Below are 19,595 nucleotides of genomic sequence, written 5' to 3' on the forward strand. Positions count from 1 at the left end.
ATTAATTATTCTTATAGCCCTTTTTTGTAAAATAAATAAGGGCATTAAATTTGTAACATAACAATTTCCCCATACCTCCAAACCATACATTAAGTATGGCAAAATAAAGGAGCAATATAGGATTCTCATTGCCTTATAATTCAACATAAATTTTACTTTACTCAAAACTGCAATGTTTTTACAAATTTTATTTCTTACGTAAGCTATGTGTGACTTCCACTTAAATTTATCATCAATGAGGACTCCTAAAAACCTAAATTCTGACACTCTCTCAATACTTATTCCATTTAAAGTCAAAGTAACACTTTCAGGGCATTGTTGATTTGTGAACAACATAAATTTAGTTTTGCTTAAGTTTAAGGACAATTTGTTTTTATTAAACCATTTCTGAAGTTGAACCATTTCTTGTTCAATAGTTTTCATTAATGTTCTTAAGTTCTTCCCTGATACAAAAAAATTTGTATCATCCGCAAAAAGAACAAAACGTAAAATCTTTGATTCCTCACAGAGGTCATTAATATATAAAGTAAAGAGTTTAGGCCCCAGCACAGAGCCTTGAGGGACTCCACACTTTACTGTTTCTAACTTGGATTCATGGCCTATATGCTCTACATATTGTTGTCTATTTTCTAGGTAACTACTAATCCAGTTTAACACTACACCTCTAATACCATACGTCTGTAATTTAGATATCAATATACCGTGATCGATCGTGTCAAAGGCCTTTTTAAGGTCAATAAAAACTCCAACTGTGTGATTTTTATACCCCAATTCTGTTGTAATGTCCTCCGTGATTTTCATCAAAGCCATAGCTGTTGAGCGGGTGCTTCGAAACCCAAACTGATTGTCATGTATCAAGGAATGTTTCTCAAGGAAATTGTCAAATTTATTAACAAAAAGCTTCTCCAGAATTTTGGAAAATTGAGAAAGCAAAGATATAGGCCTGTAATTTGTAAGACTATGCCTATCACCAGATTTAAAAAGGGGGACAACCTTAGCCACCTTCATTTTATCTGGAAAGAAACCTGTATTAAAAGACAAATTGATAACATATTTTAATGGTCCTACAATGCAATGTATAGTTTCTTTGACAATGTACATATCTAAGCCATCACTATCACATGAATGTTTACTTTTTAATCTGGAGACAGTAGAAATAATTTCACTCTCACTGACTTCGCCAAGAAATAGAGATTGCATGACTCTGCTTTCACCTGTACAGCTTTTATTTTCGTTATGTAGTGGTATAGATTTGGCCAGGTTTGGGCCAACACTGACGAAAAATGAATTAAATTCCTCAGCCATTTTTTCACCACTTACCTCAGTATTCTGTTGATTCATTAAGTATAGTGGCTGACTATAATTTATTTTACCGCCCATAACCTCCCTTAAGACTTTCCACATTCCTTTGATATTACTTTTGTTTTCCATTAACAAGTTTGTATAATAATCTTTCTTTGCACGTCTCATTACAGCAGTCAACTTATTTTTATAGGCTTTATATTTTTTTTCTGCATTTATTGTCTGATATTTTACAAAGTCGCGATAAAGCTTGTTCTTCATTTTGCAAGACTTCAATATACCCTTTGTTATCCAAGGTTTATTTTTTTTTTTTCCTGCTATATCATACCGTATTTTTGTTGGGCAATTTTTATTATATAACCATAGATACTTTTTTAGGAATGACTCATAAGCTTTGTTTACATTATTTGTACTATAAACGTTTTCCCAGTGTTCTTTCATAAGATCATCCCTAAATTTATTTAGTCTTTCCTCAGTTCTGGACCGAATGACTTTGGGGCACTTTTCTTTGTTTGTTTTCACTTTACAAAAGTCAGTTACAAATATGGGTAAATGATCAGTTGTATCATTTATCAAAAGACCACTTTTGACAGTTTTATCAAGTATATTAACAAAAATGTTATCAATTAATGTGGCACAGTTGGAGGTTATTCGGCTAGGCCTGGTAATAGTTGGATAAAGGCCTCTGCTATATATTAAATCTAGGAAATCTGAACTACTGGAATGATTAGACACATTCAAGAGATTTATGTTGAAGTCTCCACAAATTATAGATTGTTTGTTTTCATTCATCCCAACTAATAATTGCTCCAACTTGTTATTAAATGCTGTAATGCTAGACCCTGGAGTTCTATATATGCATGTGACAACAATATTCCTCTGTTTGTTCATTTCGATCTCAACGGTTAAACATTCCATTAAATCTTCTATTGCAGTAGTCATACACTCAATTGTTTTGCATTTCAACTCACTATTGACATAAAGAGCAACCCCCCCTCCTCTCTTCTTGATCCGATTAACATAAAACAATTCATAGCCCTCAAAATTAAATTCTGCACCTTTCGCATCCGTTAACCAAGTCTCAGACAGAGCTATAACTGTAAATTTATTTTTTAATGTGTTCAAATAATCATGTATTTTACTAAAATTTGAATACAGGCTTCTACAATTCAGATGAATAAGAGAAAATGACCCAGCCGTTTCTATGTTACTATTAAATTCTGCGTCTGTATAATATTTACATGTATCATTTGTGTTTGGAAATAAATTTGACTCGGAGTCCAGTTCATCCTGGTCATAGACACGACCTTCTGTGTATTCAGCTTGTGTAAGGATATGTTCACACACTGCGGACATCGCACTTAATTTATACAAATAAGCACTAGCCACAATGTTATATCCATACCTTACTCGTCGTCAGTCTTTTCATTTTCATAGCCATCCAAGGAAACTCGAAGAGATTCAACACTGGCTGTTATTTCCCCAGCGGGAGTGTGTTTGCTCCTACCGCGGGGGGACTGCCATCCCGCAGCCCGCAGCGCTGAGTCCCAATCCGGTTCTTTTCTTGGGACTTCCATCGTTACGCCAAAGTCCTTTAGACCCTCTGCTGCTTCTCGTGGGTTTCCAAAAATCTTAGTCTTTCCATCCTGCAGAAACAGCATGAGTTTTGCGGGATAGAGAATCTGTTCTGTTGTCGATTTTTTTTTTTTGATGGTCAACATCAACAGCCGAATGTACTCGGACCGCATCCATCACCCAAGATCGCCCTTATCGTCGGCCAAAATCACCCGACTCACCCAGCCTCACCAATACTGGTATACCTGGTCGCACTCAGGCCGAGAGTCTTAACGTAGTCCAACCTATCGTTACTGCTTTGGACCATTTACCGTCTGTTATTGGTGCTGTTTTGTTTATTTCATAGCATAATGCATGCTTGTAGTGACTGTATCGTCACGCAAGCGCGTTGACGCACACTAAAGGGTGTTAGAGGACGGCAACGACAGCTCGGCGTTCGATGCCACGTGTTTTTGCCATTAGTCACCGCGAACGGCCCGGAGGGATCAAACAGCACTGACACCAGTCAACAAAGGACGAAGGGAATTTAAGGAAAATATGAGCTCCACCCAATAAATGTATTTCAAAAAGGTGTGAGAACGATCCCTGTTATTACTCTCCGGGGAATGATCAGGTCGTGGTGTATCTCTTGGTGGCATTGGGGTGTTGAAAACAAAAAGGGTCACTGTGGACAGAAGACGTGGGAAACGCTGGTGCATCCATCTCGTGAATCCACCAGAGGTTGTCAGCCTGCGACACAACTCTCTCCCTTGCTCACGAGCCAATGTCCATTAGCATCAGCATTTTATCTGACGCCGGTATCTGCACTGAAACTGTTCGGCGAGACGCCTTGCCTGCAGGCATCGGTCATCCTGACACCAGATTGAACAATGTAGAGCCGATGTCAGGGCTATACTACTACGTACTATAGCATCACCCCGGACATCAATACATACATTTGGCCGCGAGACGTTCTGATGTGATTGGTGACAAACCAGGGTTTGAATCCCCCACAATCTGTCTGTCTTATTGGGAAAGGAGGGCCGTGTGCCGTCATCCAGAGACGAGGCATTCACCTCTTGAAGGCAGATGCGAGTCCCGGCTAGCATCATAGCCACCATGCTAACCAGCGAGTGGGTGGAGCAGAGCGACCAACTGAATTCCTGCTGCGTCAATGTAGTGGTTGAATCTGATTTTACTGATTCATCATGGTGCTCAACTGATGTTAACATGAAATAATGTAACACACATTATAGAAACGTGCCAAACGTTTAGAGACATAATAACAGTAAGATAATAAAGTACATACCCTTGTTTTGAAAGAAATGACTAACAATTACAATCAGTTACTATCTTGCACAACTCTCCTATTTATAGAAGTACTCAATATATTATGTTCTCACATTGTGAAATCGCTTGCCGGCGTGTTTGTTTATCAATTCCATTGTACTTTTAGGTATATTTTCTCCAGAGACGTAGAACGGCCACGTCTCAGAAATGTCAAATGTGTCGCTATTAATGGTACTGGCGGATGCTAAATTTGGCATGTTTTGGAAATCGGGCCGTTACCTACTCAACACCGATGGCCAAGCGCCGAATCTGTTTGTGTAGCAACCGTTCCCTCCATTGTCCCGCGCAGCCACAAGGACCGACAAGGAGTTTATTCAAGAGGCACATGATGACAAAGCAGCTTCCACTATCATGACGAACGTTCATTCCTTTGCGGTGTACCAAAACCGGTACAGCAGAACACATGAAACGGGCTTGTAATCCTCGCCGCGCCGCCCCGACAAGGATAAATGTGTTCTTTATACTCATTCGTCTGATTCATTACAAGAACACGAAACACCGCGAGACCGGCGTAAACGAACCAAACAGGTTTCACGCCTCAAGGTTCACTCCCATGTCGACACATGATTTACGGTCAGCGCTGCTCTTCTACTGCCCATTGCATTTTAAATCTATGTAATTATCAATAAAAATAAAAATAAAAACCAAAACAAAACAATGTTTTTTTAAAAAAAATCTTCTAACAATGAGTAGCCAATTGGGTGGGGTTTTCTTCCTTCATCGAAAAGTATTCAAACAGAAACCGACTTTATGTGTCTGACACCTGGAAATGACTCGTCAGAATGTCGGGGAATTTGTTTGAATCACCGAGAGCCAAGACTAGATGGCGTCTTTAATGGTCGTCTGAAAGTTGGCAAAGCACCAAGAACCGAAACGAAAACGCAAAAAATGTTCGGAAACAACCGATCGTGTGCAGAACTTTCGGTTGTAAAATGTGCCTCACGAAAAGTGTCAGATAAATAAAACATGAAGACTTTTCAACGATCACTGATACTTTTTAACTATTACTAGTACTTTGTTGATAGTTTTCAACTATTACTAGTTACATTGAGACTTTTCAACTAATTCTGATACTTTACGTTACGGATATTCATACATTTTTATTTTTACTATTACTGATACTTTATTGATACCTTTTAACCATTACTGGATATTTGTTTATACTATAACTGTTACTGATATTCATACTTTTTTTTTTTTTTTACTATTATTGATACTTTATTGATACTTTTTTAAACTATTGCTGTTAATTTATTGCTACTTTTCAAGTATTGTTAGTAATTTATTGAAACCCTTCAACTATTACAAGTAATATATTTAAACTTTTGAATATTACTTGTAGGAGCCATTCTCTTTTGTTTTTTGTTTTTTGGATAGTCACAACACTACTGGTACATGAATTACACATTTCAACTATTGCTGGTACTATATTAATACATGTTAGCTGTTATTGTTACTTTAATAATACTTTGTCATTTTTACTGATACTTCATTGATTCTTTTTAACCATTACTGGATATTTATTTATACTATAACTGTTACTGATATTCATACTTTTTTTTTTTTTTTTTTTTTTTTACTATTACTGTTATCATGATGAATACCTATCGTCATTCACACAATGAGTTTTCTTAGAAGTGGCAGCATGTCGGGGGATGTCATGTAAAGTTTTCTAGTTACTGATTACAATCTCCAGCCACTGTTGACCTGAGCTCCGTTCCCAGCAGTATTTCGAAAACTCCTCCCCTCAGGTGAAGCGCCTGTTCCTGGTGGCGTTGCGCAAACCGGCTTGTTGTCTCTGTGAACTGGTTTTTCACAGATGGATTTGTGCACATCAAATGGTTTCGTCAGAAAACCGTAGCAGCTCCTGAGCCAAGACCAGCCATCTGTTTGTGCTCAAACTGGGAACGTGATCAATGCTGAACAGACGTCACACATCCCCTCATGGCCACTTCATGTCCGATGACGTGTCGCCGCCATCAAAATTCCAAAATGATTTTCATGTTTCCCATGAAATCGTGATAAAATATGACTTTTTAGTGATATGCGACCTCCGTTTCTTCATAGAGGAAATATTGGTTCGCAGGATTCAAGATCCTCGCCTTGTTTTACTCATGACGTGAACTTTTTGAGACTTTGTGTTGTTCTTCTACTGGCTTTGGAGGAAGATTAAGCGCGCCGTCTTTAATGAAACAATGCAGATTATATAGGAATATTTCCTATTGTTAAATGCATTTTAAAGGAGAAATATAAAAAAAAAATTGTTCAAGCCACCGCAGGAAGTGGACGTCTGGATTATATTACACAAGTCCTTTATGGTGTGTGCAGCCGGTAGCCATAATTAACACGTCCATCATTACAGATGGACGGTTCGGAGCTGTTGAGACTTGCCTGTTGGATTATCGGAGGCAAACGTTAAAAACAGACGAAGACAATAGATATTGACACCAAGCAGAGTGCTTGCACTGCTGCGGAAAAACCAGTTTTTGGAGTAACTCGTCTTGTGACCTGTATTGAGTGCAGACCTACTGCAGCTTAAACACACTGACGCACACTGTCACATGTTGTGATGCCAAAAGGACGTCTTGTCCACTTGTAGAGCCGCGCTGCTGCTTTTAGTCACATTATCACCTGTATTAACAGTCTTACATTTCCTTATGTCATCTTCTATGTGAATGAAATCCTCCCACGGCCTCACTGCTCCTCACTGCTCCTCAATACTCCTCACTGCTCCTCAATACTCCTAAATACTCCTCAATACTCCTCACTGCTCCTCAATACTCCTCACTGCTCCTCAATACTCCTCACTGCTCCTCACTGCTCCTCAATACTCCTCACTGCTCCTCACTGCTCCTCACTGCTCCTCACTGCTCCTCAATACTCCTCACTGCTCCTCAATACTCCTCAATACTCCTCACTGCTCCTCAATACTCCTCAATACTCCTCACTGCTCCTCAATACTCCTCACTGCTCCTCAATACTCCTCACTGCTCCTCACTGTTCCTCACTGCCCCTCACTACTCCTCACTGCCCCTCACTGTTCCTCACTACTCCTCACTGTTCCTCACTACTCCTCACTGTTCCTCAATACTCCTCAATACTCCTCACTGCTCCTCAATACTCCTCACTGCTCCTCAATACTCCTCAATACTCCTCACTGCTCCTCAATACTCCTCACTGCTCCTCAATACTCCTCACTGCTCCTCACTGTTCCTCACTGCCCCTCACTACTCCTCACTGCCCCTCACTGTTCCTCACTACTCCTCACTGTTCCTCAATACTCCTCACTGCTCCTCAATACTCCTCACTGCTCCTCACTGTTCCTCACTGCCCCTCACTACTCCTCACTGCCCCTCACTGTTCCTCACTGCTCCTCACTGTTCCTCACTACTCCTCACTGTTCCTCACTACTCCTCACTGTTCCTCACTGCTCCTCACTGTTCCTCACTACTCCTCACTGTTCCTCACTACTCCTCACTGCCCCTCACTACTCCTCACTACTCCTCACTGCTCCTCAATACTCCTCACTGCCCCTCACTACTCCTCACTGTTCCTCACTGTTCCTCACTGCTCCTCACTGTTCCTCAATACTCGTCACTGCTCCTCACTGCCCCTCACTACTCCTCACTGCTCCTTAATACTCCTCACTGTTCCTCACTACTCCTCACTGTTCCTCACTGCCCCTCACTACTCCTCACTGTTCCTCACTACTCCTCACTGCCCCTCACTACTCCTCACTGTTCCTCACTACTCCTCACTGTTCCTCACTGCCCCTCACTACTCCTCACTGTTCCTCACTGTTCCTCACTACTCCTCACTGTTCCTCACTGCCCCTCACTACTCCTCACTGCTCCTTAATACTCCTCACTGTTCCTCACTGTTCCTCACTGCCCCTCACTACTCCTCACTGTTCCTCACTGTTCCTCACTACTCCTCACTGTCCCTCACTACTCCTCACTGTTCCTCACTACTCCTCACTGCCCCTCACTACGCCTCACTGTTCCTCACTGGGGCCTTGGAAGTGCTTGAGGAAGTAACACTTTTGGAAACACTACCTGATGACATGCCTGGTTTTATTTGTTTATACACACCCTGGCCTTTAAAGAATTGCCCTGTGGGGAAAATAAGATTCTATCTTATTCTAAGGTGACACATGGAGCCTTCCCTCTTTTTAACTAGTGACATACAGTATGACATGACCTTCATGCTCCTTTGCATGGCCTCACTGCTCCTCACTGCTCCTCGCTGCTCCTCACTGCTCCTCACTGTTCCCTACTGTTTGCTGCTCAGCTGTACATCCCTGCATGCCTCGCTGCATCTCTTTTATTGGTGTGTTTTGGTCATTGAGATCATGCAAGCATCATGAGCTTTTGAAGTGCATGAGGAAGAACGGTTTTTGAAACAACACTGCCTAATGACATACCAGGTTATCTTTGTACACACCCTGACATTTAAAGAATTGTCGTGTGGGAATCATAAAATGTTTTCTCCTCTATTTTCTTTAACCACGATATGTTGAACCGTCCCTCTTTGATAAATAGCGACACCGATAAACTACTGTCACGACTTGTACTTCAAGCCTGTTACAGGCGAAACGCACATCGGAGAATAAAGCTCCCCACGCAAACCTAAGGAGGGAACTACTCATCTTCTTTTGTTCTTCTTTTGTTTTTTTGCTTTAAACCTAAACTTTCTTCTTTTTTTTTTTTTAACAGATTTTTGCATCGAAATATCAGTAAGTATTTTATCTAAAATATACATTTTCATCTAGTATTTCCTTTCATATATCAAAGCCTTAATGTGTTTAATCCAGCTTTGATTGAAGGTGATCTGATTATAATATTTTAGTTGTGCAAATTATTATTTCACAAATAAATGTGAAGTTGTCTTTGTCCTTCTATACAATACAAAAAAAATACATTGTTTGCTTTGTTTGTTTGTTTTTTGTATATTGTGAAAATACATTTTACAACAAAAACAACAGATAAAACTACAAAATAAGGTACATTCTTCTCAACTAATGGAAATATTTTCTATGTGTTATAAACAGTTTGCGTCACAATGAGGTTGACCTTTTTGTGTTGAGCTTGCAATTCCTCTCCATGTGAGCGTGGGTTTTCTCCCATGTGAATGTGAGGTTAATTGGAGACTGTACATTCAAATAGGTGTGAATGGGAGGGTGTGTGGTCGGCTGTTATAAATGTTTTTGTTAACATTATTGCCAATAGGATTATCCTATTATGGCATTATGTACATCCTATTAGGATGTATATAATACTGTAATACTGCACTTGATCAGAAAAAGTCTTCATATTAAATATTAATTAAACAATAATGTAAAATGTCATCCACAGTGGAAATATTTGAATTGTTTGAAAGCCAGTGGAGAAGGAAACAATGTACAACACCTAGAGTTAAACAATTCAGTCAAGGATTCTCCATACCAGACCAGAATGAAGAGAGAAGGAATGTTTCAGTTTTCGTGGGGACTTTAGAAAAAGTTTTTTCCACATGCATTCAGAATTCAGGGTGTGTTATTGCAACTCAGCAGGCTGCGAAGGGGAGCATACCTGCGTTTTAACAACACAACAGCAGAGTACTAGATAAAAATGTGGTTGAATTCAGTAACTCTTCTTCCTCTCCAATAGTCCAACACTACAGAGGCCCAACAAAGGATTACAATTAAGATCTGGATGATTTATGTTCATTTCAAAGTTTCGTAACTTAAACCATCTCCAAAGTAGCTCACTTGTGAATGACTTATCATGAAATCATGTTCGAAACTGGACATCCGTTATTTTCCCCCCCATCAAAACTAGTTTTCTATTACTACACAACTACTTACAGTTTAATTAACATCATGATCTCAACCTCCCCAGACATGGATAGCAGTCTGGTCCTCACGGTCCTGTTGGCAGCGCTGTCCTGGGGATTCCTGGGTACCTACGGTCAAGCCAACCAAACAGCCAATGCACAGAACATGACCAACATGACTTCAGGGAACATGACAACAGGAGGAGAGCATGGAGGGAACATGACAGCAGGAGGGAACATGACATCAGGGAACATGACGGCAGGAGGGAACATGACATCAGGGAACATGACAGCAGGAGGGAACATGACAACAGGAGGGAACATGACATCAGGGAACATGACGGCAGGAGGGAACATGACATCAGGGAACATGACGGCAGGAGGGAACATGACATCAGGGAACATGACGGTAGGAGGGAACATGACATCAGGGAACATGACGGCTGGAGGGATCATGACAGCAGGGAACATGACGGTAGGAGGGAACATGACATCAGGGAACATGACGGCTGGAGGGAACATGACAGCAGGGAACATGACGGTAGGAGGGAACATGACCGAGGGGAACATAACAGTAGGAGGGAACTTGACAGAGGGGAACATGACAGTAGGAGGGAACATGACGGCAGGAGGGAACATGACGGCAGGAGGGAACATGACAGCAGGAGGGAACATGACAGCAGGAGGGAACATGACATCAGGGAACATGACGGCAGGAGGGAACATGACATCAGGGAACATGACGGCAGGAGGGAACATGACATCAGGGAACATGACGGCAGGAGGGAACATGACATCAGGGAACATGACGGCTGGAGGGAACATGACAGCAGGGAACATGACGGTAGGAGGGAACATGACCGAGGGGAACATAACAGTAGGAGGGAACTTGACAGAGGGGAACATGACAGCAGGGAACATGACAGTAGGAGGGAACATGACGGCAGGAGGGAACATGATGGCAGGAGGGAACATGACCACTGGAGGGAACAACACAAGCCCCACAATGGCACCATTTGTAGCCAACACCACAGTGCAAGATCTTGCAGTGAGTGTTAAAAACCCACCAAACAATTCACAACACAATAGTAAAGTTACTCCACTGTAATCAGAGTATTCCATACTCTCTTCTTGTAGGCGCCTCCCTCAAGGTCTGGTTGTGGATCCAGTCGACTCTGTGCGTCTGAACCCAGTGACTGTGACCCGTCCACACCAGGATCGTGTTTCTTTGTTTCTGCCAATCAGCAGAATGGTCAAGACTTTGAATTTGAGCTTTCAGGAGAGTCAGACGGCTACCTCGGTACCGTGCTGTCAGCCGACACTATGCTGGTATGTCAAGTTCCTTCTTCTCATCTTGGCCAAGCAATGACCATGAACCAACCTCACATATAGGTCACTTAAATGTTGAAATAAAATCAAAGAGTATTTGTCATTTCTGGTTTTGCACTACAGGGAGGCAACGACACAGCCTACATCTGTGCAAACAACAACAGTGTGGTTCAGTTCTTCAGTGCTTCGTTGAACAATAACATGTTGACTGTAACACCGGTGAGTTCTGATGACCTGCTGCAGGACAAACCTCCATCAAAGCCACCAGCCTTTACATTTAATTCCAAGATTTGAAGACTCACCATCTTCCTTGTGGTCTTGTTGCAGCTGGATGTGAACAATGTGATGGGAAGAATCAATGGAAGAACAATCCAGTGCACTTTTTTGGCAAGAATACCACCGGCTACAACCAGATCAACAACAACTACAAGCTTCTCAACCTCAGTCATTACTGGGACGTTCAGTGCCTGTAAGTTAAAAAGAAACAGTTTATCATTGGTCCATCACAAGAGCGATCACAGATAATAACATAATGGTTTCAAATGTGCTTGAAACGTTCTTATGATTCTTTTCTGCCTTGTTTGATTTCACAGCTTCTGGAGCTCTGGGAACCCCGACGGCCAGAGTCACAACCGATGTCGTAGACCTTGCTAATGCTACCGCAAATGTGACGGCAGCAGGGAACATGACAGCAGGAGGGAACATGACAGCAGGAGGGAACATGACAGCAGGAGGGAACATGACCACTGGAGGGAACATGACGGCAGGAGGGAACATGACCACTGGAGGGAACATGACAGCAGGAGGGAACATGACAGCAGGAGGGAACATGACCACTGGAGGGAACATGACGGCAGGAGGGAACATGACGGCAGGAGGGAACATGACAGCAGGAGGGAACATGACGGCAGGAGGGAACATGACATCAGGGAACATGACGGCAGGAGGGAACATGACATCAGGGAACATGACGGCAGGAGGGAACATGACATCAGGGAACATGACGGCTGGAGGGAACATGACAGCAGGGAACATGACGGTAGGAGGGAACATGACCGAGGGGAACATAACAGTAGGAGGGAACTTGACAGAGGGGAACATGACAGTAGGAGGGAACATGACGGCAGGAGGGAACATGACAGCAGGAGGGAATATGACAGAAGGGAACACGACAGCAGGAGGGAACATGACAGCAGGAGGAAACATGACAGAGGGGAACATGACAGTAGGAGGGAACTTGACAGCAGGGAACATGACGGTAGGAGGGAACATGACCGAGGGGAACATAACAGTAGGAGGGAACTTGACAGAGGGGAACATAACAGTAGGAGGGAACTTGACAGAGGGGAACATGACAGTAGGAGGGAACATGACAGTAGGAGGGAACATGACGGCAGGAGGGAACATGACGGCAGGAGGGAACGTGACAGCAGGAGGGAACATGACGGCAGGAGGGAACTTGACCACTGGAGGGAACATGACAGCAGGAGGGAACATGACCACTGGAGGGAACATAACAGAGGGGAACATGACAGCAGGAGGGAACATGACAGCAGGGAACATGACAGTAGGAGGGAACATGACGGCAGGAGGGAACATGACGGCAGGAGGGAACATGACCACTGGAGGGAACATAACAGAGGGGAACATGACAGCAGGAGGGAACATGACAGCAGGGAACATGACAGTAGGAGGGAACATGACGGCAGGAGGGAATATGACAGAAGGGAACACGACAGCAGGAGGGAACATGACAGCAGGAGGGAACATGACAGCAGGAGGGAACATGACAGCAGGAGGAAACATGACAGAGGGGAACATGACAGCAGGAGGGAACAACACAAGCCCCACAATGGCACCATTTGTAGCCAACACCACAGTGCAAGATCTTGCAGTGAGTGTTAAAAACCCACCAAACAATTCACAACACAATAGTAAAGTTACTCCACTGTAATCAGAGTATTCCATACTCTCTTCTTGTAGGCGCCTCCCTCAAGGTCTGGTTGTGGATCCAGTCGACTCTGTGCGTCTGAACCCAGCGACTGTGACCCGTCCACACCAGGATCGTGTTTCTTTGTTTCTGCCAATCAGCAGAATGGTCAAGACTTTGAATTTGAGCTTTCAGGAGAGTCAGACGGCTACCTCGGTACCGTGCTGTCAGCCGACACTATGCTGGTATGTCAAGTTCCTTCTTCTCATCTTGGCCAAGCAATGACCATGAACCAACCTCACATATAGGTCACTTAAATGTTGAAATAAAATCAAAGAGTATTTGTCATTTCTGGTTTTGCACTACAGGGAGGCGACGACACAGCTTACATCTGTGCAAACAACAACAGTGTGGTTCAGTTCTTCAGTGCTTCGTTGAACAATAACATGTTTTCTCTGACACCGGTGAGTTCTGATGACCTGCTGCAGGACAAACCTCCATCAAAGCCACCATCATTTACATTTAATTCCAATATTTGAAGACTCACCATCTTCCTTGTGGTCTTGTTGCAGCTGGATGTGAACAATGTGAGGGGAAGAATCAATGGAAGAACAATCCAGTGCACTTTTTTGGCAAGAATATCACCGGCTACAACCAGATCAACAACTACAAGCTTCTCAACCTCAGTCATTACTGGGATGTTCAGTGCTTGTAAGTTAAAAAGAAACAGTTTATCATTGGTCCATCACAAGAGCGATCACAGATAATAACATAATGGTTTCAAATGTGCTTGAAACGTTCTTATGATTCTTTTCTGCCTTGCTTGATTCCTCAGCTTCTGGAGCTCTGGGATCCCCGACGGCCAGAGTCACAACCGATGTCGTAGACCTTGCTAATGCTACCGCAAATGTGACGGCAGCAGGGAACATGACAGCAGGAGGGAACATGACAGCAGGAGGGAACATGACCACTGGAGGGAACATGACGGCAGGAGGGAACATGACCACTGGAGGGAACATGACAGCAGGAGGGAACATGACCACTGGAGGGAACATGACGGCAGGAGGGAACATGACAGCAGGGAACATGACAGCAGGAGGGAACATGACAGCAGGAGGGAACATGACAGCAGGGAACATGACAGCAGGAGGGAACATGACAGCAGGAGGGAACATGACAGCAGGGAACATGACAGCAGGAGGGAACATGACAGCAGGAGGGAACAACACAAGCCCCACAATGGCACCATTTGTAGCCAACACCACAGTGCAAGATCTTGCAGTGAGTGTTAAAAACCCACCAAACAATTCACAACACAATAGTAAAGTTACTCCACTGTAATCAGAGTATCCCATACTCTCTTCTTGTAGGCGCCTCCCTCAAGGTCTGGTTGTGGATCCAGCCGACTCTGTGCGTCTGAACCCAGCGACTGTGACCCGTCCACACCAGGATCGTGTTTCTTTGTTTCTGCCAATCAGCAGAATGGTCAAGACTTTGAATTTGAGCTTTCAGGAGAGTCAGACGGCTACCTCGGTACCGTGCTGTCAGCCGACACTATGCTGGTATGTCAAGTTCCTTCTTCTCATCTTGGCCAAGCAATGACCATGAACCAACCTCACATATAGGTCACTTAAATGTTGAAGTAAAATCAAAAAGTAATTGTCATTTCTGGTTTTGCACTACAGGGAGGCAACGACACAGCCTACATCTGTGCAAACAACAACGGTGTGGTTCAGTTCTTCGGTGCCACGTTGAACAACAACATGTTTACTCTGACACCGGTAAGTTCTGATGACCTGCTGCAGGACAAACCTCCATCAAAGCCACCAGCATTTACATTTAGTTCCAAGATTTGAAGACTCACCATCTTCCTTGTGGTCTTGTTGCAGCTGGATGTGAACAATGTGATGGGAAGAATCAATGGAAGAACAATCCAGTGCACTTTTTCAGCAAGAATACCACCGGCTACAACAACCAGATCGCAGAGAACTACAAGCTTCTCAACCTCTGTCATTACTGGGACGTTCAATGCCTGTAAGTTAAAAAGAAACAGTTTATCATTGGTCCCTCACAGGAGGAATCACAGAAAATAACATAATGGTTTCAACTGTGCTTGAAACGCTCTTGTGATTCTTTTCTACCTTGTTTGATTTCATAGCATCTGGAGCTCTGGGATCCCCGACGGCCAGAGTCACAACCAATGTCGTAGACCTTGCTAATGCTACCGCAACTGTGACCAACACGGTTAACAACTCTACCAATTCCACCGCCACCCCAACAACCACTTGTCACGGAATTACTGTCCATTATTCACTCATGCAATGTAAGCTTTAGACACAAGAGTACTTTTCACCAGTTGTATGAAAAATTTGCATCACGTTGGAAAATGTTTAGTGTGCAAAGTCTCATATTGTTCTTTCCTCCCTTTTAGCTCTGCTTATCACTTTGGCTGTCGTGGGTTTGGCCATATTCTGAGGACAATGAAAGCTGTCACGCATCATGGACAAATAATAACCTTATTTCTATACACGTTCAACTGAATACAAATCGGAAACAATAATTAATTTTTCCCAGTATGACCAAGATTGTTAGGAATAATGTTGAATTGAGATGCTAAAACCCAAATTCTTTTGCTGAATCTCAACACAATGTACATACTAGAAACTTTCTATAATCTGTGATATCAATTTTTAAACATCCTAAGTGAATGATGTACTGCTGAATAACAAAGTGAGACATATATTTTGTGTGTGTGCACTCTATCTACTACCTTGTCATTTCATTCACAAACAAAGAAACAGTTTTTGCCGTTCTTGATGTTCCTTGTAATAATCAGAATCAGAATCAGAATTTCTTTATCGTCATTGTAACAAGTTACATCTATACATTGTATAGAAGAAAGCTTGGGGGGAAAGAAAGACAGCAAGAGGTGAGGAAGCAGAGTTTGTAATCAGGAAAAAAACCCCACCTCAGGTACATTTGAAGCATCAGATTACAACATATCTTGAAGCGAGGCACATAGGGCATGGGAAGGGGAGTTTTGCAGCCGGCTGCTAGGATTCGCGTGGAGCGTCAGCTCTTCCAACAGCCTCTGCGTTGGAGGGGGGGGTGGGGGCCAGGGAAAGACGGTGAGAGGTACTGTTGCTTACCTCTGCAGTCAATCCAGTCTGTTGTTGTGAGAAGGTCCTGAGTCCTGAACAGAGCAAGCTTCCAGGAGGCCAGGTGTGTGGGTTATCAGGGACGGGAGGGGGGGGGGGGGGGGGGGGGGGGTAGAGCCTTCATTCCACAAACACATCCAGGAGATATTGAAGAATATCTGAATTTAGATAAGATTTGTTTTGGTCCATGCGAATCAGCTTTACTCTTGACCTGGAGTGTCTCTGGTCTTCATGCTGCTCCAAATCGTGGCCATTTTTTTTAGCTTTCCAGCCGAGCTTTGATCTTCTCCAAGATGGCTCCAATTTCGCGGAAACGTTCAAGAGTCGCGTCTTGCATGCTCTTGAGTTCGTTTATTACATGAGTTCAGAGCTCAGCACAGTCCCTCAGTGACGATAGACAGCCTTCCCAAAGCAGCTACCAGTGTCTTCTCAACTTTGCGATAGATCAGAAAGCCGCCAGCCCAAATCATGGACATACCTGTTATTATAAATCCAATTATGTCGAGGTCCTCCACCTCCTCGATGGAAAGAATTGACAAACACACAATTCTCCACATCTGACAGGAGTCCATTGTGTATCCGGCAGCAAACGTCCCATCGGCACATATGGGGTCTCCTTTGCCCGATCGTCATGTCGTAAAAATTTGGTCGATCGCATTGAGAGACCAGCTGATCAATTCCATGGTTATAGACAGGAGCAGCAAGCAGGGGAGACGAGGGAGGAGAGGAGAGGAGAGGAGAGGAGAGGAGAGAGAAGCGACCGCCTTCGTCGAGAGCCAGAAGAAGAAAAGTCTTGAAAAGTCTGAAATGCAGTTTAACGTCATAATATTCTTGTGGTATTTTGTTGTTTTTTGTTACTTAGCTGTGACTCTACAATGAAGCCATCCCTGGCTGATATTTATGAAGTATGTAGTTGTGCAAAAATAAATGCAGATGGGTAGGTAGACATAAAGTACTCCATATGAAACCAAATATTACTAAAACTAACTTTTGCACACATCATTCTGAAACAATGAAGAGTTTGTTAAAATTTTTTATTTAAATAAAGTTATTAAACAAAGCCGGTTTTGTGGTGTGGCTATATTCTCTGATCATCTGTATTGCGTTGTTAACCTGCCAATCCTGTACCTAGCATTTTGAATTTTTCTTTTCTGTGTGCAAATTTGGGGTCATATGTGTTATAGTACACATTTCCCTGTCATGTCTGAGTCCTGTTTTATTTTCCATTCTCACAATTTATCTTATTTCAGGCTCCTCAACTTTCCCTATTAATCTCTAATTATTGTTTCCTGACTTGATGTGTTTCACCTGCCTGAGGCCACATTTACACCTACCCAGTTTTTTTTGGAAAAAACCCCCCCCCAAAAAACATGAAATTCCCATCTCTATGGGATGCCAAAACTGTAGGGGGCATCGTATCAAGAAGCATGAAGCAATGATAGCCAATCAGAATCCTGTAAATAAAACAGGAAGTCACAAATTGTCACAAAATTATCCACCTTTAGGTGCAAACAGAGACACGAATTTTATCCAGATCTCCACTGTGGCCGGAGTTTTCAAGGAACATCGTTTATGGTGAGTTGTCGCTACGTTTATGTGTAAATACGCAACCCAAACGCAGAGAAATATCACAGTTTTTTCAAATACCCGGGTACGTGTAAATGTGGCTTGATTGTGTGATTGTCTTCACCTGGTGAAAGCAGTAGGTCTTGGGCTTGAGGTCTGCGTCTTGTTTGTTTTCCTGCGTTAATGGTATTTCCCTGTGTTCTTGGAATCTTGTTTCTTGGAATTGCTCGAAAAGCAGTGTTTGTCTTGAGACCTGCTCTGGCCGGCTATTTTGAGTCCTTCCTCCATTTTTGACAGTTGGAAAAATTACATTTACATGAGGGGGAAAAAAAAAAAACATCTCAGCACCAAGAGGACATGCAAACACCACATTGAAAGGACCCTAAACCTGAAGACCGACTGGAGATTCACTGAGAGGAAAATTGCCATATATTAAACCAGTGGTTCCCAACATTCCCCCCCCCCCCCCAACGGGACGTTCACATTCAACACGACCACATACAAGCAAAAAAATCTACAAACCCTCCGACCACTCAGCATCAGCAATCAGCTGAAGAAAACATTGAAATGCACTGAAAATGATTAAGTAATACCTTAAAGGCCTAGTGAAATGTAAAACACTACTTTGCAAAAAAACGATAGTTGGGCGACTACTTATCAGGTTCCTCCGACTCTGCCCCACCACTGTTGTCGCATAACAAAGTTATTTGAATTTTGAATCTCCAGCCGACGAAGTCAGGGGAATGCTTCTTCTTCGTGGGCGTGACGTCAAGAGATGTGCAGATGTCCATCTGTTGTGTTTATATTGGCTTGTTTCCGTCTTAAATATCAAAGTTTTAATAGTGTTTTGAAGTTATAGTCTGCGTTTTATGAGCCTTGATGAAAGATTGAGCCTGGAAGAGACCAGAGAGAGGAGAAACGGAGCACAGGCGGCAGGAGCGGCTAGGTCGCGCGGCTAGCGGCTAGCTCGCACGGCTAGCTCGCGCGGCTAGGACGAATGGAGAACGAAGCGTCTTCTGCTTCCTCAAACATGTTCCAGACGGGGTCACTGATGGCAGAACGTCCCTTCTGTGTCTTCTTCATCAATCACTGGGTTTGAAATGATGATGATGATGAAATATGGTTAAATTCAGCCTCTTCGTGGTCAAAACTCTGATCCTCCATAATGTAAACACAACTTGGGCATGTGCACAACTCGTGACGTCACTCTATTATTGTCAGAAGCTCCGCCCAGCAGAGGAAACACCACTGTTTATCGGCTATTTTCTCGCAGATTGCCGGGTTTTAACATTTTACCCTTCGGTCAGTTCGCATAAAAAGGATCCTAGAAGACTTCCGATGACGTCACCATAGCGAGCGGTTGTGCCCCGAGCTGCTCCGTGAGGTAACTCAGCTAAATCCTTAAATGCCTGCAGTAAAACGCTCCGAAGTACAGAAACAGAGTTCGGTATTGACTCACGATGCCTGCAACGGGAAAAGCGAGTAAAGATAAAACAAAGACAACTACGCAAACTAAGCTACCGATCACTAACAGCGCAGCTAGCGCTAGCGAAGCTAACGCAGCTAACGAGCAAGCTAACGCTAGTGCACGC

At 43.1% G+C, this 19,595-nt stretch overlaps 1 protein-coding gene across 1 annotated transcript; it reads left to right on the forward strand.

Annotated features, from left to right (window-relative positions):
- Positions 1 to 12,706: 12,706 nt before the first annotated feature.
- LOC308146822 (uncharacterized protein) lies at positions 12,707 to 16,019 on the forward strand. Its single transcript, XM_080518758.1, has 10 exons — positions 12,707 to 13,243; positions 13,333 to 13,524; positions 13,648 to 13,743; positions 13,852 to 13,990; positions 14,115 to 14,560; positions 14,650 to 14,841; positions 14,965 to 15,060; positions 15,169 to 15,313; positions 15,438 to 15,602; positions 15,711 to 16,019. Exons 1-10 carry the CDS (start codon positions 12,719 to 12,721, stop codon positions 15,752 to 15,754), a joined length of 2,040 nt encoding a protein of 679 aa, XP_080374884.1. The 5' UTR covers positions 12,707 to 12,718; the 3' UTR covers positions 15,755 to 16,019.
- Positions 16,020 to 19,595: the final 3,576 nt, after the last annotated feature.

This window comes from Blennius ocellaris (genome assembly GCF_963422515.1).
Source record: "Blennius ocellaris genome assembly, chromosome: 23".
NCBI classification, from domain to species: Eukaryota; Metazoa; Chordata; class Actinopteri; order Blenniiformes; family Blenniidae; genus Blennius; species Blennius ocellaris.